The following is a 17,531-nucleotide window of genomic DNA, read 5'->3' as shown; positions in this document are numbered from 1 at the left end:
AATGGTTGCAGCTCACACACATTTGTCTGTGCAATGATCACAACTCCACGATAACAGCATCTCTTCTCCCCCTCTCTCCTGCTGCAGTGCTCCAGCTCCACTGTCAATGGTGAGTTTCCTCCCAAGTGACCTCCACAAGGAAGATTCACACACGGCTCTGTGTTTGTACTCCTCTCACAATTCCTTTGTCTCTGTTTTTCTCTCTTTTTTTGGGGGGATCAGAATCTGCCCTGTGTGCCTCAGTGGACAGGTATGTGACCCTCCAGCAAATTGGCTTGGCAGCATTTCCCTTGGGAGTGATCCTGGTTTTTCTGGGGAACAGGATCCCCCTGACACCAGGGGTAGGATCTCTCTCCCCCCAGAGTCCCGGGGTCACCTGTGGGCAGGGAGGGAGGGTTGGTGCTGGAATTGTTTGAACAGTGAAGGGAAAATACCTTGCTGGGTTTCTGTGTCTGTCCAGGACAAAGAAAGGCAGGGCAGTTCCCTGGTGTGTGAGCCAAGAGCCTTGGCACTGGTGCTGAGCTTATCTTGGCTCCTGCTGGGGCTTGAGGCTCAAGCAGCTCTGCTTAAATTGAACTTGGCTTATACCTGAGCGTCAACAATTCACCTGCACCCTGTTCCTGCTCCCAGGTGGGGGCAGCAGCTCATCCTCATCCCGTGTCAGTTCGTTCTGCTGTGTTTGCTATGGAGGTGATTGGGGTGGCTGCCTGGCACTGCTCCTGCCCTGGGATGGGACCTGGGAACGGCTGTCCCTGCTGAGGGGGGGACAGGCAGGCAGCAAACCCAGGTGCTCAGGGGGGTTCAGGTGCCTTTCACTGACTCTCTGGGCTTGGCAGGTGTGCCCCATGCTGTGTTTGCAGCTCTAGGGCTGATGGGGTGCCAGTTCCCCACCAGTCCTGCCCCCATCCAGTCCTGTCCCATCTCCCCATCCAGTCCTGCCCCAGCTCCCCCCTGATCCTGGGATCCTTCTGGCCCAGCTGGCACAGTGATGTCTCTGTTTCCCCCAGTGCCAGCCAGGAGAAGTTTCTGGAAGCCGCTCGTGGCCAAAGCTCCCCGTGCAGCCTCTCGTTTGGTCAATACGCCTGTGCCCAGGTAATGGCATTGCCCTGCTGTCCATGGTGCTGGGCTTGTTTTCCTTGGGAATTCTGCCCCTCAGAACAGTCCCAGGCTTGGCTGGGAGTGGAGCAGCCAAAGCCTTGTCCAGGTTTCCCTGCCAGGATGGAGAGCAAGGCTGGGATCAAACACACGGGGAGCACCCAGAGCACTGAGCTGTCACTGTGTCACCTCCCATGTGGGGCTAAACCCCCCTGGAGCCCTCTGTGGGTTGGCTCTGTGGAAGTGGGGATTCTCTTTTCCAAACCTCTCAAAGGAGAAAGTGGGACAAAGAAGTTTTCCAAAAGAAACTGGCTCTTAAAAGCTGGCATCATGGCTCTGAGACAGATCTCTGTATGACGGTCCCCCTGGTCCACTGGGGTAAAAAACCACAACAAAGGGTGGGAAAAGTACAATTAAAAGTGTGGAAAATTTCATCTGGAACATTCCAGGGTTTTTTTCTTTCTTCCCTGCTTTTGTCATTCTCTCTCAGTTGCTTTGCTGCCAGGAATTACAATTGAATTGAAAATAGTTTGTATTTGCCCCTAAATGTTTCTAATGAAGAGATGACATTTCTCCAAATGTTTTGGTGGGGGTTTTGATTGGTTCTTTTCCCACTGTTTGGCTTTTTTGGGAAGGAGAAAGTTCCCTATGGAAGTTTACGCTTCGATCAAACGGCAATATTTGGGCTTTTGGGTTTTTTTTTGGTGGGAAACCACTCAAATAAAGCTTTTAAGGCCACAGCTTCTCTGGGCAACCTGTGCCAGGGCCTGCCCACCCTCCCAGGGAAGGATTCCTTCCCCAATGCACACATGGCACCTGAAGGCCACTCCACACTGCAGCACCTCTGAACAGGACCCACCATTTACCACCTTTATTTGCATTTCCCTTTTCTCTTTCAGAGAGCTTGGCTCCAGGACCTCCAGGATGATTTCCTCATATCCTTATACTCTTGCCTTGCCTCCAAACCTGCCACTGCTCTGGATCCAGAATACTCTGCTCTGTTCTTTTCCAAATATGATGCTGAGAAGCTTTTGGCCTCCCTGACCACGTTCAGCCAGCGGGTGGGTACCACAGAGCCAGCTGTTTGATCACCCCTGAAAGGCTTTGGTTAAAATTGCCTTAGATTTTACCTTACCATTACCTTATCTTAAAAAGAGCATAATTTCAACCAGCAGATTTTGTTCATAACGTTCAGATTCACGTGGATTTATGCTGATGTTTGATCATTCACTGGGATTCCCGTGTTTCTTCTCACCCCTTGCTCTCAGTTTTCCCACGTGCCTCTGTCTCTGGAGTGGAACCTGATCTTCATCAACGGCCTGTGGGAGAAGATGCTGCAAGTGCCGGACATTGAGAGCCCTCCTGTTCTGTCCCAGTGGGTCCATGGGGGACTTCAGCCCTTCCTGGTGGAGCCCAAGGTCTTTGGTTGCCTCCATGGCAAGAATGTGTCCTGTGAGAGCTTTCAGCAGCTGTAAGTGCTCCTGTCCCTGATGGCCCAGTGTGAGCAGAGCAGTGTCACAGCACTGGGGCTGCTGGGAGGGGAAACCACACTGGGAGCTTTGAGAAAGGGTGTGATTGATACAATCAGTCCTCAATAACAGCCTTTCTGTGAGAATCCAACCCTGACTTCATCAGTGTCTGAGATGTCTGCCTTCCTTATCCACCTGTAGAGTGGCTGCCCTGGATGGACTGTACCCTGAGCTTCCAGAGGAAGAGCAGAGGAATCTTTACAGGGGGATCAAATATTATCTCACCCAGAATGGTAAATGGCTTCATTTTCTCTAGGAAATCACGGATGCTTTCAGCCCCCAGTGTGGGCTCTGACATGGGCTGAGGCTTCCCAGGGCTTTTTGTGAACCTGCAATGGAAACAGGCTGGGAATGTGACAGTGATAAGAGCTTTCAGGAATCATTTCCCTGCCTGAAGGCTTCACTGGTCCAGGACTTTTATAAACCAGCACAGTCTGACTTGTATCCCTTGTGGGTGGCATTTCCTGCTTTTGCTGGGAAAGAACAGGACAGGGTTTGGTTCTGAGAGCTGAAGAATTGGGCATTTGGATTCTGAACCTGTGGATTTGAGTGGGATGTGTGACCAGAGGCCCTAAGGGAGCTCTGCTGAGTCCTCTGACGGCCTGAAGCCTGTTCCACGCTCAGCATCTCCAAAATCCACCCATTTCCTGATTTGGTGTCTGTTTTTCTCCCTGTCTGACTGCAGAATCCAACCAGAAATGCTACAGTGAAGCCATTCCAGGGCTGAATTCCACTGCTTGGTTTAAAAATTACCTTGGATCCTTTATGGAGGGTGCCACTGTTGAGGACCTGCAGCTTTTTGGTGATGAACCAACAGTAAGTGCAGCCTCCTGGTGATGAGGAACCTCCAGTGGGCAAAGTATGCCTGGGATGCTGCTGCCCTGGGCAAAATTCGAAACCCAGAATGGTTTGGGTTGGAAGGACCTTAAAGCTCATCCCATTCCACCCCTTGCCATGGGCAGGGACACCTCCCACTGTCCCAGGTTGCTCCAAGCCCCGTCCAACCTGGCCTTGAAATTCCTGGAGATGCTGCTGGTGGGAATATTCCTCTTGTTTATTTGTGCTGAACAGTCCCTTCAATTATCTTCCTCCTCCCATCATGATTTATTCTGATAAGAGGCACTTGCACAGAAGTTGGTTTCATGTGGGTAATTCTGCACAAAGCAAACTGGAGTCAGGAAGAGGAACGACCCCAAACTTGACCCAGGTCCCAGTGTAGTACTGGAAAACCAAAATTAAACTTCCTCACAACGCTAAAAACAGGTGAAAAAACCACATATTGCTCGAAGTGAGGTTGGTTCAAAATATCAGGATTAAAGTATCCATCTAAATTATTTTTCTTTTTTTCTTTTTTTTTCACCCTCAGCTTCAAAAATTTGCCAGGGATCCAGTGAATTTGGAAATGATCAGCAACCTCACCTTGCTCCGGGAGACAGCTCTGTACTACACCTTCCTGCTGACCTCTGCTCCTGGTTTTCCATTATCCAGGTACAGGATCTGGCAGGACCTGATCTCCTATGTCATGAGAATCAGATCCAGTAGCACCCAGCTGTGGTACTGTGACTTAGCAAGATTTTGGGTGGTGGTTCTGGTGGCTGCTTTCATTAAACCTTTAAAACATTTTTTTCTGTTCCTCCAATAATTCCATTGCCCCGGGGGAGGGCCAGATCCCGAGTTCTAAACCCTGGGAGATGATCTCCGTGCAGTGCCCTTGCACGGTTTGCCAGGACTCGGCAGTGCTTTCTGAACCATCAGATAACACGAGGCAGGGAAAACACGCCCTGGGAAGGAGCATCCTCTGGGAAAAGGGGATGAAGGAGCCTCTGCCTGTCGGAATTGCAGCGTCCCCCCTCTGTGTCTCACCTGCAGCCTCCCAGCCAGGTTTGTTTGCTCCCTGAGCCCCTCGGCAGTGACCAATCTGAGCAGGGACGACGCGCTGAGCTTGGCCCGCAGGATCGGGGAGAGCTGCCCGTGGATCCCGGAGCGCAGAGGAATTCCCGGAGGGAGAGATCCCTCCTCCCTGCCGGCACGGGAGCTGCAGGTAAAGCCATCACCCGCCCAGCCCCGGGGCTTCATTCACACCATCACCCACCCAGCCCCGGGGCTTCATCCACCTACACTAACCCGGCAGGGCTGAGGATCAGCTCCTGTGCCTCCTCTCACCTCCTCCAGGGCTTTTTGCCTTTTTTATGTCCTGGTGCCTGGCTGGGCTTTCATCACCTGACAATTTCTGTGGGTGGAGATGGTCCATCAGCAGCCTTCAGCACGAAAATCCGAGGCAGAAATGCAGGGATTTAAGGCATCCAAAGGCTGGAGGTTCCCCTCTCTGCTCCCCTGACTCTCCTTTCTGTCCCTGTTGGGACCTTTGCAGGTCACATCCTCCCTGCTGAGGAAGCTGGAGGATTTCTCCCCCGAAACCCTGCGTGCCCTGGGCCAGGCTGCAGCTGGACTGTCTGTGTCCAGCATCCAGAACAGCATCAGTGAGGAGGATCTCGAAGCAGCTCTTCCTGCCCTGGGGGCAGTTCGTGGCTGGAGTGCTGAGCAGTCCAGTGCCATCGTGGACAAACTGCTCCACTCTGGCTATCAGGTACCAGGATCAGGGCCACAAATTCAGGAGGAATTTCTTCATGGCAAGGGTGGTCAGGCCTTGGCAGGGGCTGCCCAGGGAGGTGGTGGAGTCCTCACCCCTGGAGGTGTCCAAGGCATGACTGGACTGGAGGTGGCACTCAATGCTCTGGGCTGGGGGACAAGGTGGGGATGGGGCACAGGGTGGGCTCGATGATCCTGGAGCTCTTCTCCAGCCTCAGTGATTCTGGGAGGTGCAGCTCACACCTGGTGCTGCCAGCAGGTGCTGTCTGGCCCTCACGTCCTCGTGCATTCCCTTCCAGCTCCGGGATGGGCAGAGCCTGGCGAGGCTGGGCAGTTTGGTGGGAGGCCTCAACAGCAGCACAGTCTGGAGTCTGTCCCCAGAGGTGCTCCTGGAGGCCATCGAGGTGCCTGAGTTTGCCCAGCAGATGGAAACCCTGCCCCCTGCTCTGAAAAGGGCCTTTGTGGAAAAGGTGACTGTTGGTTTTCCCTCTTCATGTGTCACAAATGAGCAAAGCTCCAGGGGCCAGGTGGGACACACCCCTGCACCCCCAGGCAGCGTTCCCTGGGGCTGTCACTGCCAAACAGGATCAAATCCCTGTCATTGTGCCCGTGGAGATGTCCTGGGCCACCAGCCAGGGTGTCCTGCTGAGCCTCTTGAGGACAAGGGCACAAGAGCCTTGTTTTATGGGGTGGTCCCAGCAACTCCTCCCCAGTGACTTTAAAAGATCCTCTCAGGGAAAGAATGTCCAGGGAGCAGAATTCAGTGTAGATTGGACTTGATCTTGGAGGTCTTTTCCAACCTAACTGATTCTATGATTCTAATACTGACATTTGAAGTAAGAGAAGCGAAGGTGACTTCAGAAGTCCCTTTTTAGGGTTAACTGATCCCTCAGCAATTCACTATTTCATTCCATGTGATTGTGTAGGATTTGGACACCTCTTTGCCTTTTTTCTTGCTGTATTTTGGGCCTTCCAGTTGTATGTGTAGCTTTTAAGTTTGTTTTCCTGGTAGGAAAGACTCTGATTTGTGTTTGGGACCAGAGGCCCTGCCTGTTCCCTGTTCTGGGGCAGCTCCATTATTGGAAGGAATGTTATGAGGGAAATGTTATAGGTGTTATAGGGAAATAATGTCTCATCCACCACAGGATCTGCAAGCACTTTGAGACACTGTGTAGGCAGAGAGGGAAGAGATGTCTCTCCTTTGTGCCCTGCTCAATATTTTTAGGGCATAAAGCCAGGAGTGGGAAGCTGATGGGAGACAGAATCATTCCCATCCATCAGGACCCCAGGAATTACCTCCAAGCAGCATCTCCAATTTGATAGAATGTGTCAAACAGAGAATATTTCAGTGTTAGGCCTCTGTGAAGTGCCCAGATGATCAGCAGGTAGATTGGTCTGGCTTTCCCAGTCCTCTGTTAGCCACAGTGTTTGACTGATACGTTTTGTTGGGTTTTTTTGGGGTTTTTTTAAAGCTTTCCTCCAGCATTGCCCACCCTGCTGACCTGGTGAAACACATCCCTGATTCTCTGGCCAGTTACATCCCCAGATCATTGCTGGTTTTTGGGGAGGAGAAGCCCAGTGTTCAGGACCTCAACAGCAAGACGTGGACCCCAGAGCAGGTACTGGGGGGCTGTGTCCCCTCACCCCTCCCTGGCCATGCAGGGCCACGAGTCTGCCCTGCAGATCTGCCCCCAAACAGAGGTGTTTCTGCTGGAAAAACCTCTGGAAAACCTCTGACCCTCTGCCTTTGCTCCCCAGGCTGCCATGTTTTTCAGTGACGTGGTAAAGGCAGAGCCTGACTTCAGCAGGTACCAATTTCCTTCTCTCCTTCCCTTTACCCTGTTTGTTTTGATGGCAATTTCCATGTTTCCACTGGTGCTTGTGGCACATCCACCATACTGAATCCATAGGAACAGATGGGAATATAAAGCAAACCCAAACACAGACATGGAGCATTGGGATTTCCCAGGGTCTCAGCTGCAAAAAAAAAAACCCCATAAGCCACAATTTCTTTCTAAAATTAGGCCTCTGGCTTGGGCTGCACCTGGAATCTTGCTCCAGATGGTGGGCTCTGTGGAAGGCATTTCTGATCAGGGAATGTGCCAGCCTTCCCCAGTGCAATTCCAGGGGTTCAGTAGTGGGGCTGATGTGTCTTTTGTCACATCTGAGAAGAAAAATTATGAAAAGTTATTTACAGCTGGAAAAACAATGGAGTCAGCATGAGTGTCCTGCTCTGAACTCACCTCTCCCGAAGTCCCTGCCCTTCTGATTTCCCTCCTGTCCATGTCCAGGCTTTCCCAGTCTGTCCTCCAAGGTTTCACCTGTGCAGCTGTCAAAGATGTGGAAGCAGGAAGATTTCAGGAGCTGGCCAAAGTCATGAGGAGCAAGAATGTCAAGCTGGGAGAAGACCAGGTAGTTCCCACATTTCCAAGTGCCGTGTCTGATGATTGTTCAACACTCTGAGCTTAAACCAGAACAGGGGAGGTTTAGGTTGGATATCGGGAAAAGAATCATCCCTGATTTCTTTTTTTGAAGCAGGATAAAATCATTCTTTTGTTTTATTTGTTCTTATGTTCCATGCTGGTTCTGTCTCTGATGCCATCTCTGGTGTCCTTCCAGCTGAGCTGCTTGCTGAGGATGGTGACACTGCACGGGATTCCCAAGGATTTGGACAGTTATCCCAAAGACCTGTTGCTGTTTTTAAGGTAACTGTGATAGGGTTTTCATGTGGTTGCCTCAGTGGGAAATAGAGAGATTAGTTCACAACCAGGATGGCTTGATTAGTTTGATTTATATCTCAGACTTTTCAGGCCTCCTTGTGGGGAATCAAAAATCAGATTGCAGAAAGCTGAAGGGAGGGCAGGGCTAGGTGGGATATTGAGAAGAAATTCCCAACTGTGAGGGTGGGGAGGCCCTGGCACAGGTTGCCCAGAGAAGCTGTGGCTGCCCCTGGATCCCTGGAAGTGTCCAAGGCCAGGTTGGACGGGGCTTGGATCAACCTGGGCTGGTGGAAGGTGTCCCTGCCCGTGGCAGGGGAGGTGGAATGGGATGAGCTTTCAGGTCCCTTCCCACCCAAACCATTCTGGGATTCTATGAAAGCTTTCACAAGTGTTTTAAGGTCTTCCAGATTCAACCATCCAGCATATTAATATAAACACCTCGAAACAATTTCATGTATATCTGGATATGAAATCAGTATAGAATCTTAGCACTTTCAGGCCTCCCTGAACGTGCTTCTCCCTTCCAGCAGCAAAGAAAACAGGCACTGGAGTGGATTTCCTTGTCCCAGTATCTTGCCACTGTGCCTCTGTATCCAGATCTGGAACAATTTTAGGCTGTGTCCCACAGTAGATCCCTTAAGGTGAAAATCAATTTGGAAAGAACATGGGCTGGGATCTTTCAAAGAGCAACTGCAGGGAGTTCAGTCTGCAGATGTGGAAACCTGACCAAGTGCTGCATATCATTCCCTGGAATCCATGGAGTGTTTGTCTTTCCAGTCCTTCAGACTATGCAGCCACTGGAAGCTGCAGCCAATACTTCAGCAATATCGGGGAAGCAAATCTGGATGTTCTGCCGAGAGAGTCCCCCCAGAGGAAACAGCTTCTCCTGGAGGCTCTGGCGTGTCTGGTACGTGGGGAGGGGACAGATCTGCAGGAGGGTTGGGGTGCAGGAGTGCCCCTCCCCTGTGGCAGCCAGTCCTGGACATGCCTCTGTCTTGTTTTATTTCAGAAAATCCCTGGCACACAAATAACCGAGGGAAATGCCGAGATCCTGGGCCACCTGCTCTGTGACCTGGGGGGGGAATACATCAGGAGCTCGGGGGGGATCCTGCTGAAGGACCTGAGCCAGTGTGAATCTTTCCTGCCTGACCAAGAAGAGGCCATTAGGGACATCATCAGCAGCGGGAACACCACGTTTGGGTATGAAATGTTCTTCTGGACATCGACAGAACAGTTCCCTTCATCAAACCCATTGTTCTGTCAAGACCTGAGTGAGCTCCAACCAAGCAGCCTGAGCCAAAACCTGAATAACTGATTGCTTTTGAGCCTTTTACTTTAATTCATTTGAACTTCTTTCAGCTGAAAGGCTTGGGTGAAATTCTGCTGAAAAATAAGTTATCACTTCTGCGTCTCCCTTGCTCTGGTTGTAAAAGCTTTTCCTCTGGTTTATTTTTTATTAACCAAACTTCTCTGACTGTTTTGGTGACCACAGGTGAGTCCAAGGTGCTTGTCAGCCCCAGACTTTCAGGAAGCATTCTGCTTCTACCTGCTTGATAAATCCCTGGCTGATTCCAACAGGAGGAGTCAAACATTTCCCTCCCTCTTCCCGGGTGCCCTGAGATCTTGGCACTGACCTGGGTGATATGAGCAATAGAAATTCTTTGGGCTTCATGCCTGTGAAAAGAAGGCATCAGTTAAATGCCATTTGCCCTGATTCATCTCACTGCCACCTGTCCTGCTCTGCTGGGAGGAAGTTTGGTGTAACAGGAAGGGATCAAGGTGTTTCAGGATTTAAAATCTTGTGCTTCCTTGACGTCAGGTGTTACGGGGACATAATCCTGGCAGCTTTTTAAGGTGTTTTGTTTGTTCTGCTCTTCCTTGAAAGCTGATCCTAGCTGGTTTTTGTCTGCAGGCCTCCTGCAGCCTGGTCAGCCTTCACCCTGAGGGAGCTCTCGGGGCTGATCCCTGTTTTTGATCACAACATCTTGCAGGAGATCCCCAAGGTGGGTTTTCATACAGGGGTGGAGAGTCTGGGAAGCGCTCCTGGCTCTTGGATTGTGGGGGAAATATGGTGGAGGTTGTTCAGCCCTGTGTTTTTCAGTGGTTTCCTCTTTAAAAAGAGGTCTGGTGTCAAAGGGGATGATGGTCTGGGAGAAGTGAGGGCTGATGGAGTTGACAGCCTGGAACTGCAGATCCAGATCTCTGTCAGCCCCTTCCTGTCACTGCTGGGAGAGCACCGGGGGGGGGAAACAGCAGTAAAATACACGCAGTGCCTCATGAGGAGGTAAAATCATTTATGGGGGGGAGGGGGTGGGACATGTGGAGTTCAAGCTTTAAAAATTTGCTTTTTTGCTCGCCAAGGAGGTATCTGCAGCTGTGCTGCCCAGAGCACCTTACCAGTGACCTGTCAGTGTGTGTGAGGGGCAGGGTGTTGTGCTGGAGGTGCCCCCAGGGCTGCACCGCCCCCCTGATGGAACATTTTCCTTGCAGAATTCCCTGAGCCTTTGGCTGAAGGACTTTGCCCGGGATTCCCCCCTGTCCAGGGAAGAGTTGGCCACCGTGGTGGGAGAGCTGCTGCCCACCAGGCACAGGCGTGCTGATGGTATGGGAGCTTCCTGGATTGGAGCATTCCCAGCAGGATCAGGGTTGTCCTAGTGTTGCAGGTGTCCCTAAATGCATCCGAGTTCAGCCGTGGAGCACGTGGGGAAAGGTCACCCCTTTGGGACCCTGGTGGCACACCCATCCATCTCCAGCAAGGGGGCATCTCCGTGAAGAATTTCCCTATGGAAAGGGTGGCCAGGCCTTGGCAGGGGCTGCCCAGGGAGGTTTGGAGTCCCCACCCCTGGAGGTGTCCAAGGAAGGCCTGGCTGTGACACTCTGGGGCTGGGGGGCAAGGTGGGGATGGGGCACAGGGGGGATCCATGGGCTGGGAGGGTTTTCCAACCTCAGCGATTCTGGGATTCAAAGCTTGAAGCAAAAGGCTTTAACCCAGAGCTGATTGCCCCAGCAGGTTGTAACGAGGAGATAACAGTGGAGGTCCTGAGCACTGACCTGATGCCCACCTACTACGCCCCCCAGCAGTTACGGACCTGCCTCAGGAACATCTCCCGGGAGAGCCACCTCTTCCTGGAGAGCCACCTCTTCCAGGTCCTCAGCTACCCCTTCAGTGTGGAGCAGCTGCAGGTGTTCAAGGACTACCTGGATGAGGTAATACCAGCCCAAAGGATGTCGAATTACTTAGAGATGAGTTCTCTCAGGGACTTGTCCAGTTAAACTTAGCACTTCCAAGGACTGGGGCTCCTCTCCCAGTGTTTGGCCACTTCACTGTCAAAAATATCTATTTCTTAATATCTAACCAGAATTCTCTTTGCCTGTTGGGCCTTGGCCTTCACTGTGCACTTCCTCTGAGAGGAACGTGGCTCCACCCTCCCTCCCATCTCCTATTAAGCAGTTGAAGACAGCAATAAAATCCTCGCCTAATCCTCTCTTCTTCAGACTGAAAAACCAGCTCCCTCAGCCCCACTTTGTAGCAACAGCAGTGGTGTTTCCACAGACGTATCCTGATGGTTATCCTGAAAGCCTCCTCTCCGAGCTGGGCCCCCTCACCCCTCTCATCAGCCCTGAGGAGATTTCCAAGTGGAAGATGAACTCAGCTGATGTCCTGGCTGCCTTCCTGAAAAGTCAGCCCCCAGACCGCCTGGTAGGGCCTCGGCTTTGCTTTCCTGCTCGTGTTCCCTTCCTGCTTTGAGAGCTGCTGGTTTGGGATTAACTCAGTGGGCTCCAGGATGGTTGAACCATCCCCGAGCTCCAGACGAGCAGATTTGAAACGATCCCGGGTTATTTCTGTAATTATTGCACGTTCTTCTTTGGGGGGGGGGGGTGAAAACACAACTCCTGATTCAATCACAGTAACCAAATTAAACATTTCTCCAGGCCTCAGCAGCAATTCAACGCTATGTAGGACTGGGCAATGCCTTGAATGCCACGGCCCTGGATGCCATCGGGACGAGATACGTGTGCCTGCTGAACGCCACGGAGCTGAAGGCCATAGAGCCCAGCAGCCTCAGGTGAGCCACAAACTGGGATCTTCTTGGGAAAGCACTTTCCCATCAGCAAGTGCAAATTCCTTTTTTTTTTTTTTTTTCTCTTTATTCAGTGAAAGGAAATTTAGGAAGGGAAATTTAGACCTCCTGGTTTCCATCCTGCTGGGGTCTGTCCCGCCAGGAAGGGCTCAGATTTGCAGTCAAACTCTCTTTATGGCAGCTCAGCTGGCAGCAGATTGCTCTGCTTTTATCTGGGGGGGGGCAGAAGATAAAGTAATTAAGTTTAATTTCATAGAATCACTGAACCGTTATTAGGTTTGGAAAAGACCTTTAAGATCATCAAGTCCAACCATCAGCCAGCACCACTAAACCATATCCTCAAGTGCCACTTCTTGGACGTTTGGAGTTTAAATTCCTTTGAAATACTGGTAAATTAAATTAATTCGTTAATTACAGCTTTGCAAACACACAAACTTGTTGTTTGCCCTAAGAACCCTCATAACCTTAAAGACAAATCCTTCTGAGCAGAAAACTGAGCCATTATTTCCCCTCTCAGCTTCTCTCCACACATCTCCTGCCTGCTGGGAAGAGGGGGGTCACCTGTGCTGTGTAGAGAATCCCAGAGAGAGACTCAGAACAAGGGAAAAATTTGTACAGGTTGAGGGTAATAAAAGCTTTTCTCACCCTAAATCTTTGGTTTTCTGCAGGCTGGTGTCTCTGAATCCTTCAGCCTGTTCACAACAGACCAAGGACCTCCTGTATGAGAAAGCCAAGGAAGCTTTCTCTGCCCAGCACACCTTTCCTGCTTACTATGAGCTGATTTTACCTTACCTGGGTATGTAAAATCCAGTGTTTCATGGGGGGAGAGGGGTCTCAGCCACGAGCTGAATGGCTATCAAAACCCACCAGAGATTTGGGAAGTTTCAAAGCCAAGTTGTTCAAAGCTTGTCTTTCCAACTTGCAGATGGCATAAAATACTGTCGAGAGATTCTGTGCCTGCCCAGATCAATTGTCAGACTGTCAGAGGGCAAATCAAACTCTTGATTTCTCTCCCAGCCCTTCTCCATGGCACAGACCAGACTTTCTTTTTCCCTCTGAAGCCAAGAATTTATTCCCAGCCTGAGCAAACTCTTCCCACCCCTCTGTCTGTTGTCTGGTATTGCCACAGGTTGGTTTAATTCCCAACACATCAGTAAGTCCCAACAAAAAAAGGAGTAGCAGCCATACATTTTGCAGCTGGGACTCTGGTAGGAGCCCCATTCCTGATGAATTTTGGAGCCATCATTGTGGCTCCAGCTTGTGCAGGTACAAGCACAGATCATTTGGGGGCTTCCATGCTCTGATGTTCTTTTTGGTTCCAGAGGGGGCTCCTGGTAAAGATCTCAAGGCTCTAAGCCAGGCCAACGTGAACATGAACATAAGCACTTTTGTGAGTTTGAGAAGAGATGCTTTGATGGTGAGTTGGATCCTGGAATTGTTGGATTCCTGGTGTTGTGCTCAGTAGTTGGATGGTTGTCCATTGATGGAAATCAGGAGTCATTCCATCAAATTCAGAATGATTCCGGACTGGTAGAAAGTGGAGAACTGGCCTGAAACTTCTTTAAAAGTCTCATTTGGAGTCCTAGATGGAAGCTGAGCCGGTGGAGTTTCTCCAGAGCAGGCTCATAGCACTGGTGGGAGGAGCAGGGGACAGGTGTCCACTGGACTATGGTCACAACTGTGTGACAGATCTTCTAACAAGACTCTTGGCAGTGATGCCATCAATTCTGGGAGAAATCCTAGTGATTTGGGCAGGGACTGGGGCCCCCAGCTGAGTTTAGGAGACTTGTCACCAGAGGACAACAGAAACAGTCTTTGAGGAACCATCGTGCTCATTCCCTGACCCTGAGAGAAGACTGTCCCAGGGGGAACCATGGCAGGGATTGGTCTTCCTTGCTCTTCCCACTCCTGCCAACTGGAACCTCACCATTTCCTTGGCCAGAGGGGTCATTTCTTGTCCAGATGTGTAATTTCCATTCCCACATTTCCACCCCTAACTCCTGCTCTGTGATCCCTCCCAGAGCCTGACGCCCTCGGAGGTTCAGGGCTTGCTGGGGATGAACTTGCCAGACCTGGCCAAGTGGCAGTACAGGTCTCCTGTCCGGGAGTGGATCCAGGTCCAGAAGCAATCCCAGCTGGATCAGCTGCACATCGGGCTCACCGGGGGAACACAGGAAGGCTACATCAACCTCGTCACTCCCAAATTCCCAGGTGGGTGTTTTTAGGACCTCTGAAGGCAGGGTTGGGTTTGAAATACTTGTTTTGGGGTTACAGCGAGGGGAAAAGCTGGGGCAGCAAGTTCAGCTCTGCTGAGGAGCCTGAAGGCCTGTGGGGCAAATCCTGGGGCCAATATGAGGAGCAGTTCTGTAATCCCACGGGGAACATCCTCACTGGCTGAACATCCCAGCTGAGCCAACACCTCCAGGGCTTCCTCCTCTGTGGTGTGTTGGATTTTGGGCTCAGAATCACAGAATCCCAGAATGGTTTGGGTAGGAAGAGACCTTCTAGTTCCAAACCCCAAACTTTGGCTTGGTGGGGCCGTGAGAAAGGCCGAGGAAATCCCTGGATGGGCCACGAGGAGATGTTTTCCCCGTGGAGGAGCAGTTCAGTCGCTGATTCCTTTGCACTAATGCCCCTCTTTGTCCTCCAGCATCGTCCTCAGCCCCTCTGAGTGCCATGGCCACGGCCCTGCATCTCCTGCCTGCCCTGCTCCTCACTTTCCTCACGGTGTCCATGTTGTCCTGACCATCCTCTCTCCAGAGGGAACAAGACCAGGGGTCCCACCCTGTGACCTGCTCTGAGGTCTGTGGGCACAGCCAGCCTGGGGCTGACGGGTGTCCTGAGCACCAGGCAAATGGGATCAGCCCAGCAGTCACTTTTAGGTACTTTTGTCTTTCAAATCACTCGGGGGAAAAACCCAGTTCTGTCTGAAGGGAAGATTCCAGACTCTTCAGAGCAGCATCTTTGCCTTTGGTAGAGCCCAAGTCCCGTTCAGCCCCAACAAAATCACTGCAACCCAAACCACGGGCTTGTTTTGCTGGGGGGTTTGTGGGGTTCTGCAGGTTCAAAATGACATTTCCCAGAGCTTGACCTCGTGACACTGCCAAGACCTCAGAGTGGAAGGGAAGTTTTCTGGCTAATTGTAAATAAATCACGGAATTAAGTAAAAAAATGCTAAAGCAAAGTTGTTGTCTGCTCTTCCTTCAGGCTGCCCAAACTGAGTGGGCAGAGCCCCCAGACCAGCCTGTTACTTTTCCTTGGTGTTGATTATTCAGCTTTTAAGAGCTGAGGGTGTTCTCACCTTCCTCAAGGGGAGGGGAAAGAACTTTAGAGAAGGTTTTAAACAATTTTTTTCCCCCACTCATTGGGAATTTCTGTCCAAAAAATGCCTCAGTATAACCTGTATCCAGCCCCTGACATCCCCCTCTCCCCCAGGGAGGAGAGCCTGGAGGAGAAAGAGGGATATATATATATATATATATATAATGTTATAAATCTTTGCTGTCATTGCTTTACAGAATGAGAGCAGGAGAGCCTGGTCTGTCCTCCAGTGCAGACTTTGGATCTAAGCTAGAAAAAGTACAAAACACCTCAAAGGTTAGGAAAAAAACCCAGCTGATTGATGTTTTATTGTATAGCATTGCACCAGTAATCATAGATAAATGATCTTCAGTGAATCATCCCATCAGAGTCTCTGTGGAGTGGGAGCAGATCTGGATCAAAAAGCAGTTCATGCAGCAAGTGAATGCAGTTTTGGGGCTCTCTCAGCTGCTTTGCTGGGCCGTGTTCTGCTGCTTTTGCAGTGGCCAGTGGCTCAAATCCCTGAGCTGTCCCACTGGTTCACAGATCCCAGTGGGATTCCTTAGAAGGAAAGTCCCTGGTGGAAGTGGGCCCAGTGTTATTGCCCTGGCAGACACTCAGCACTGCTGGTGGTTGCACTACATGGAGTAAACTGCCAGTGAGTACCCGTGGGGCTTCCTTGGGTTGAAAAGTATCAGTTCTCCTTTTGCTGCCCAGCCTCAGAAATAATAATCCCGCTCTGGGCTGGGATCCAGTGGAGGAGTTCTCTTCCTTTTCCAGCACCGTTGTGTTGCAGGGTGGTGGGGATGAAGGAGGGGTGGGGTGGGTGTGGTGCTGAGGGGGGGGCTCAGAGCAGCCCCTGCAGCAGCAAGGTCCCCACGGTGACAGCCAGCACGTGGCTGAGGCAGGAGCACAGGCTGGGTCCTGAATCTGGGGGGAGAACATAAACAATGGGATGATCCAGGGGCAGGACACGTGTGAGCTGAGAGGGGGGTGGAATCCAGGTATCCCAGGGGATCCCATGGGTCAGGACAGCACTTCTCAGCCATTGTCTGTGCCACTGCCTGTACCTGCTCCTCAGGCACTGCCCTGCACCAGCTGGCACTGTCCCCAGGCAGGAGTGAGTCCCCAGTGCCAATAAAGCTGCAGGTGCAGCTCTGCCAGAGCAAAGGAGCTCAGATTTTAGTATTTGCACTCAGGAACACCACGGGCAGCTAAAATAGGGAAGGCCAAACCCACGTGGAGAACAGCCCAGGCACTGGCAGGAGTGGGATTACTCCAGGATTGCTCCAGGATTGCTCCAGCTCTCTGCAGTGCTGGGGGGGTGAGGAGACACCTCAGGGTGCTCCAGGGGCTGCACGGACACCTCACTGCCTGTGAAGCCAGTGCTGAATCCAGCAGGAACAAGGTGGATCATCTGCTCACTGCTGAAGACCTCAGCCTTGCCATCATTCCTAAGCCTTTCCCGACTCAGAACATTCCCACCTCACCCGGCTCAGGCTGAGGCTGCAGGTTGATGTATCCGTTGGATGTTGGTTGTGGTGACTCCGGCACAGCTCCAGGGGTTGGTTTGGTGGTGGTGGAGGAAGGGTTGGGGAATCCTGGAGGGGCACTGCTCTGGCAGGGCACTGTGGTGGCCTCAGGGATGGAGGAGGTGATGCTCTTTTGGGTGGAGAGGGTGGAGTTGGGAGGTGGGGTGGGCTTGTGGGCAGGGGGGTTTGTGGCTGGGGCAGGGGGAGCAGAGGTGGAGAGAGGGACAGGAGGGGCAGTGGTGGGATTAGGGACGGGAGTGCTGGCAGCACTGTGGGTGCTCAGGGTGATGGTGGTGCGGGTGGCAGTGGGAGCAGAGGAGGGATGAGGAAAAGAGGTGGCAGTGGGAGCAGAAGTGGGATGGGGGACAGGGGTGCTGGCAGCATTGTGGGTGCTGGGGATGACAGTGCTGTGGGGGGAAGGAGCAGGGTGGGTGGTCCCCCCAGGTACTGGGGTGCTCACGGGCACCAGTGGGGAGCTGGTGCTGTGGGAGGTACCACCCAGGGCAGGACCAACACTGGTGCTGGTGGTGGCCCTGGAGGTGACAGCAGGGACTGGGACAGAGCTGGGAGAGGTGGTGTTGGGGTTGACAGGGGCCAGGGTGGTGGGGAGGAGGGGGACAGAGGACGGGGTGGATGTATTTGTGGTGGGAGATTGGTGGGTGGAGCACGGGGCGACGGGGGTGG

The 17,531-nt window shown here is 51.9% G+C and overlaps 2 protein-coding genes across 2 annotated transcripts in view; one reads left to right on the top strand and one right to left on the bottom strand.

The window, feature by feature from the left end:
• Positions 1-230: 230 nt before the first annotated feature.
• LOC114068953 (mesothelin-like) lies at positions 231-14,760 on the top strand. The gene is made up of 25 exons (XM_027905430.1): positions 231-250; positions 1,008-1,092; positions 1,995-2,156; positions 2,364-2,566; positions 2,766-2,857; positions 3,310-3,440; positions 3,991-4,112; positions 4,494-4,665; positions 4,996-5,211; positions 5,513-5,683; positions 6,686-6,832; positions 6,972-7,021; positions 7,505-7,625; positions 7,833-7,918; positions 8,711-8,840; positions 8,943-9,133; positions 9,846-9,936; positions 10,424-10,535; positions 10,941-11,140; positions 11,487-11,633; positions 11,867-12,000; positions 12,684-12,811; positions 13,338-13,432; positions 14,037-14,226; positions 14,666-14,760. Exons 4-25 carry the CDS (start codon positions 2,427-2,429, stop codon positions 14,758-14,760), a joined length of 2,961 nt encoding a protein of 986 aa, XP_027761231.1. The 5' UTR covers positions 231-250; positions 1,008-1,092; positions 1,995-2,156; positions 2,364-2,426.
• Positions 14,761-16,162: 1,402 nt separating this feature from the next.
• The window catches only part of LOC114068947 (mesothelin-like protein), a 4,847-nt gene continuing 3,478 nt past the window's right edge, over positions 16,163-17,531 (bottom strand). Inside the window, 3 exon segments of the mRNA XM_027905423.1 lie at positions 16,163-16,245; positions 16,806-17,039; positions 17,223-17,410. Coding sequence (XP_027761224.1) covers positions 16,163-16,245; positions 16,806-17,039; positions 17,223-17,410 — 505 coding nt within the window.

The sequence above is a fragment of the Empidonax traillii genome, unplaced genomic scaffold, assembly GCF_003031625.1.
Source record: "Empidonax traillii isolate 1590-97213 ecotype Southwest subspecies unplaced genomic scaffold, ASM303162v1 scaffold1155:size169172, whole genome shotgun sequence".
In the NCBI taxonomy this organism is placed as follows: Eukaryota; Metazoa; Chordata; class Aves; order Passeriformes; family Tyrannidae; genus Empidonax; species Empidonax traillii.
This window is presented reverse-complemented; position numbering and strand designations above follow the sequence as displayed.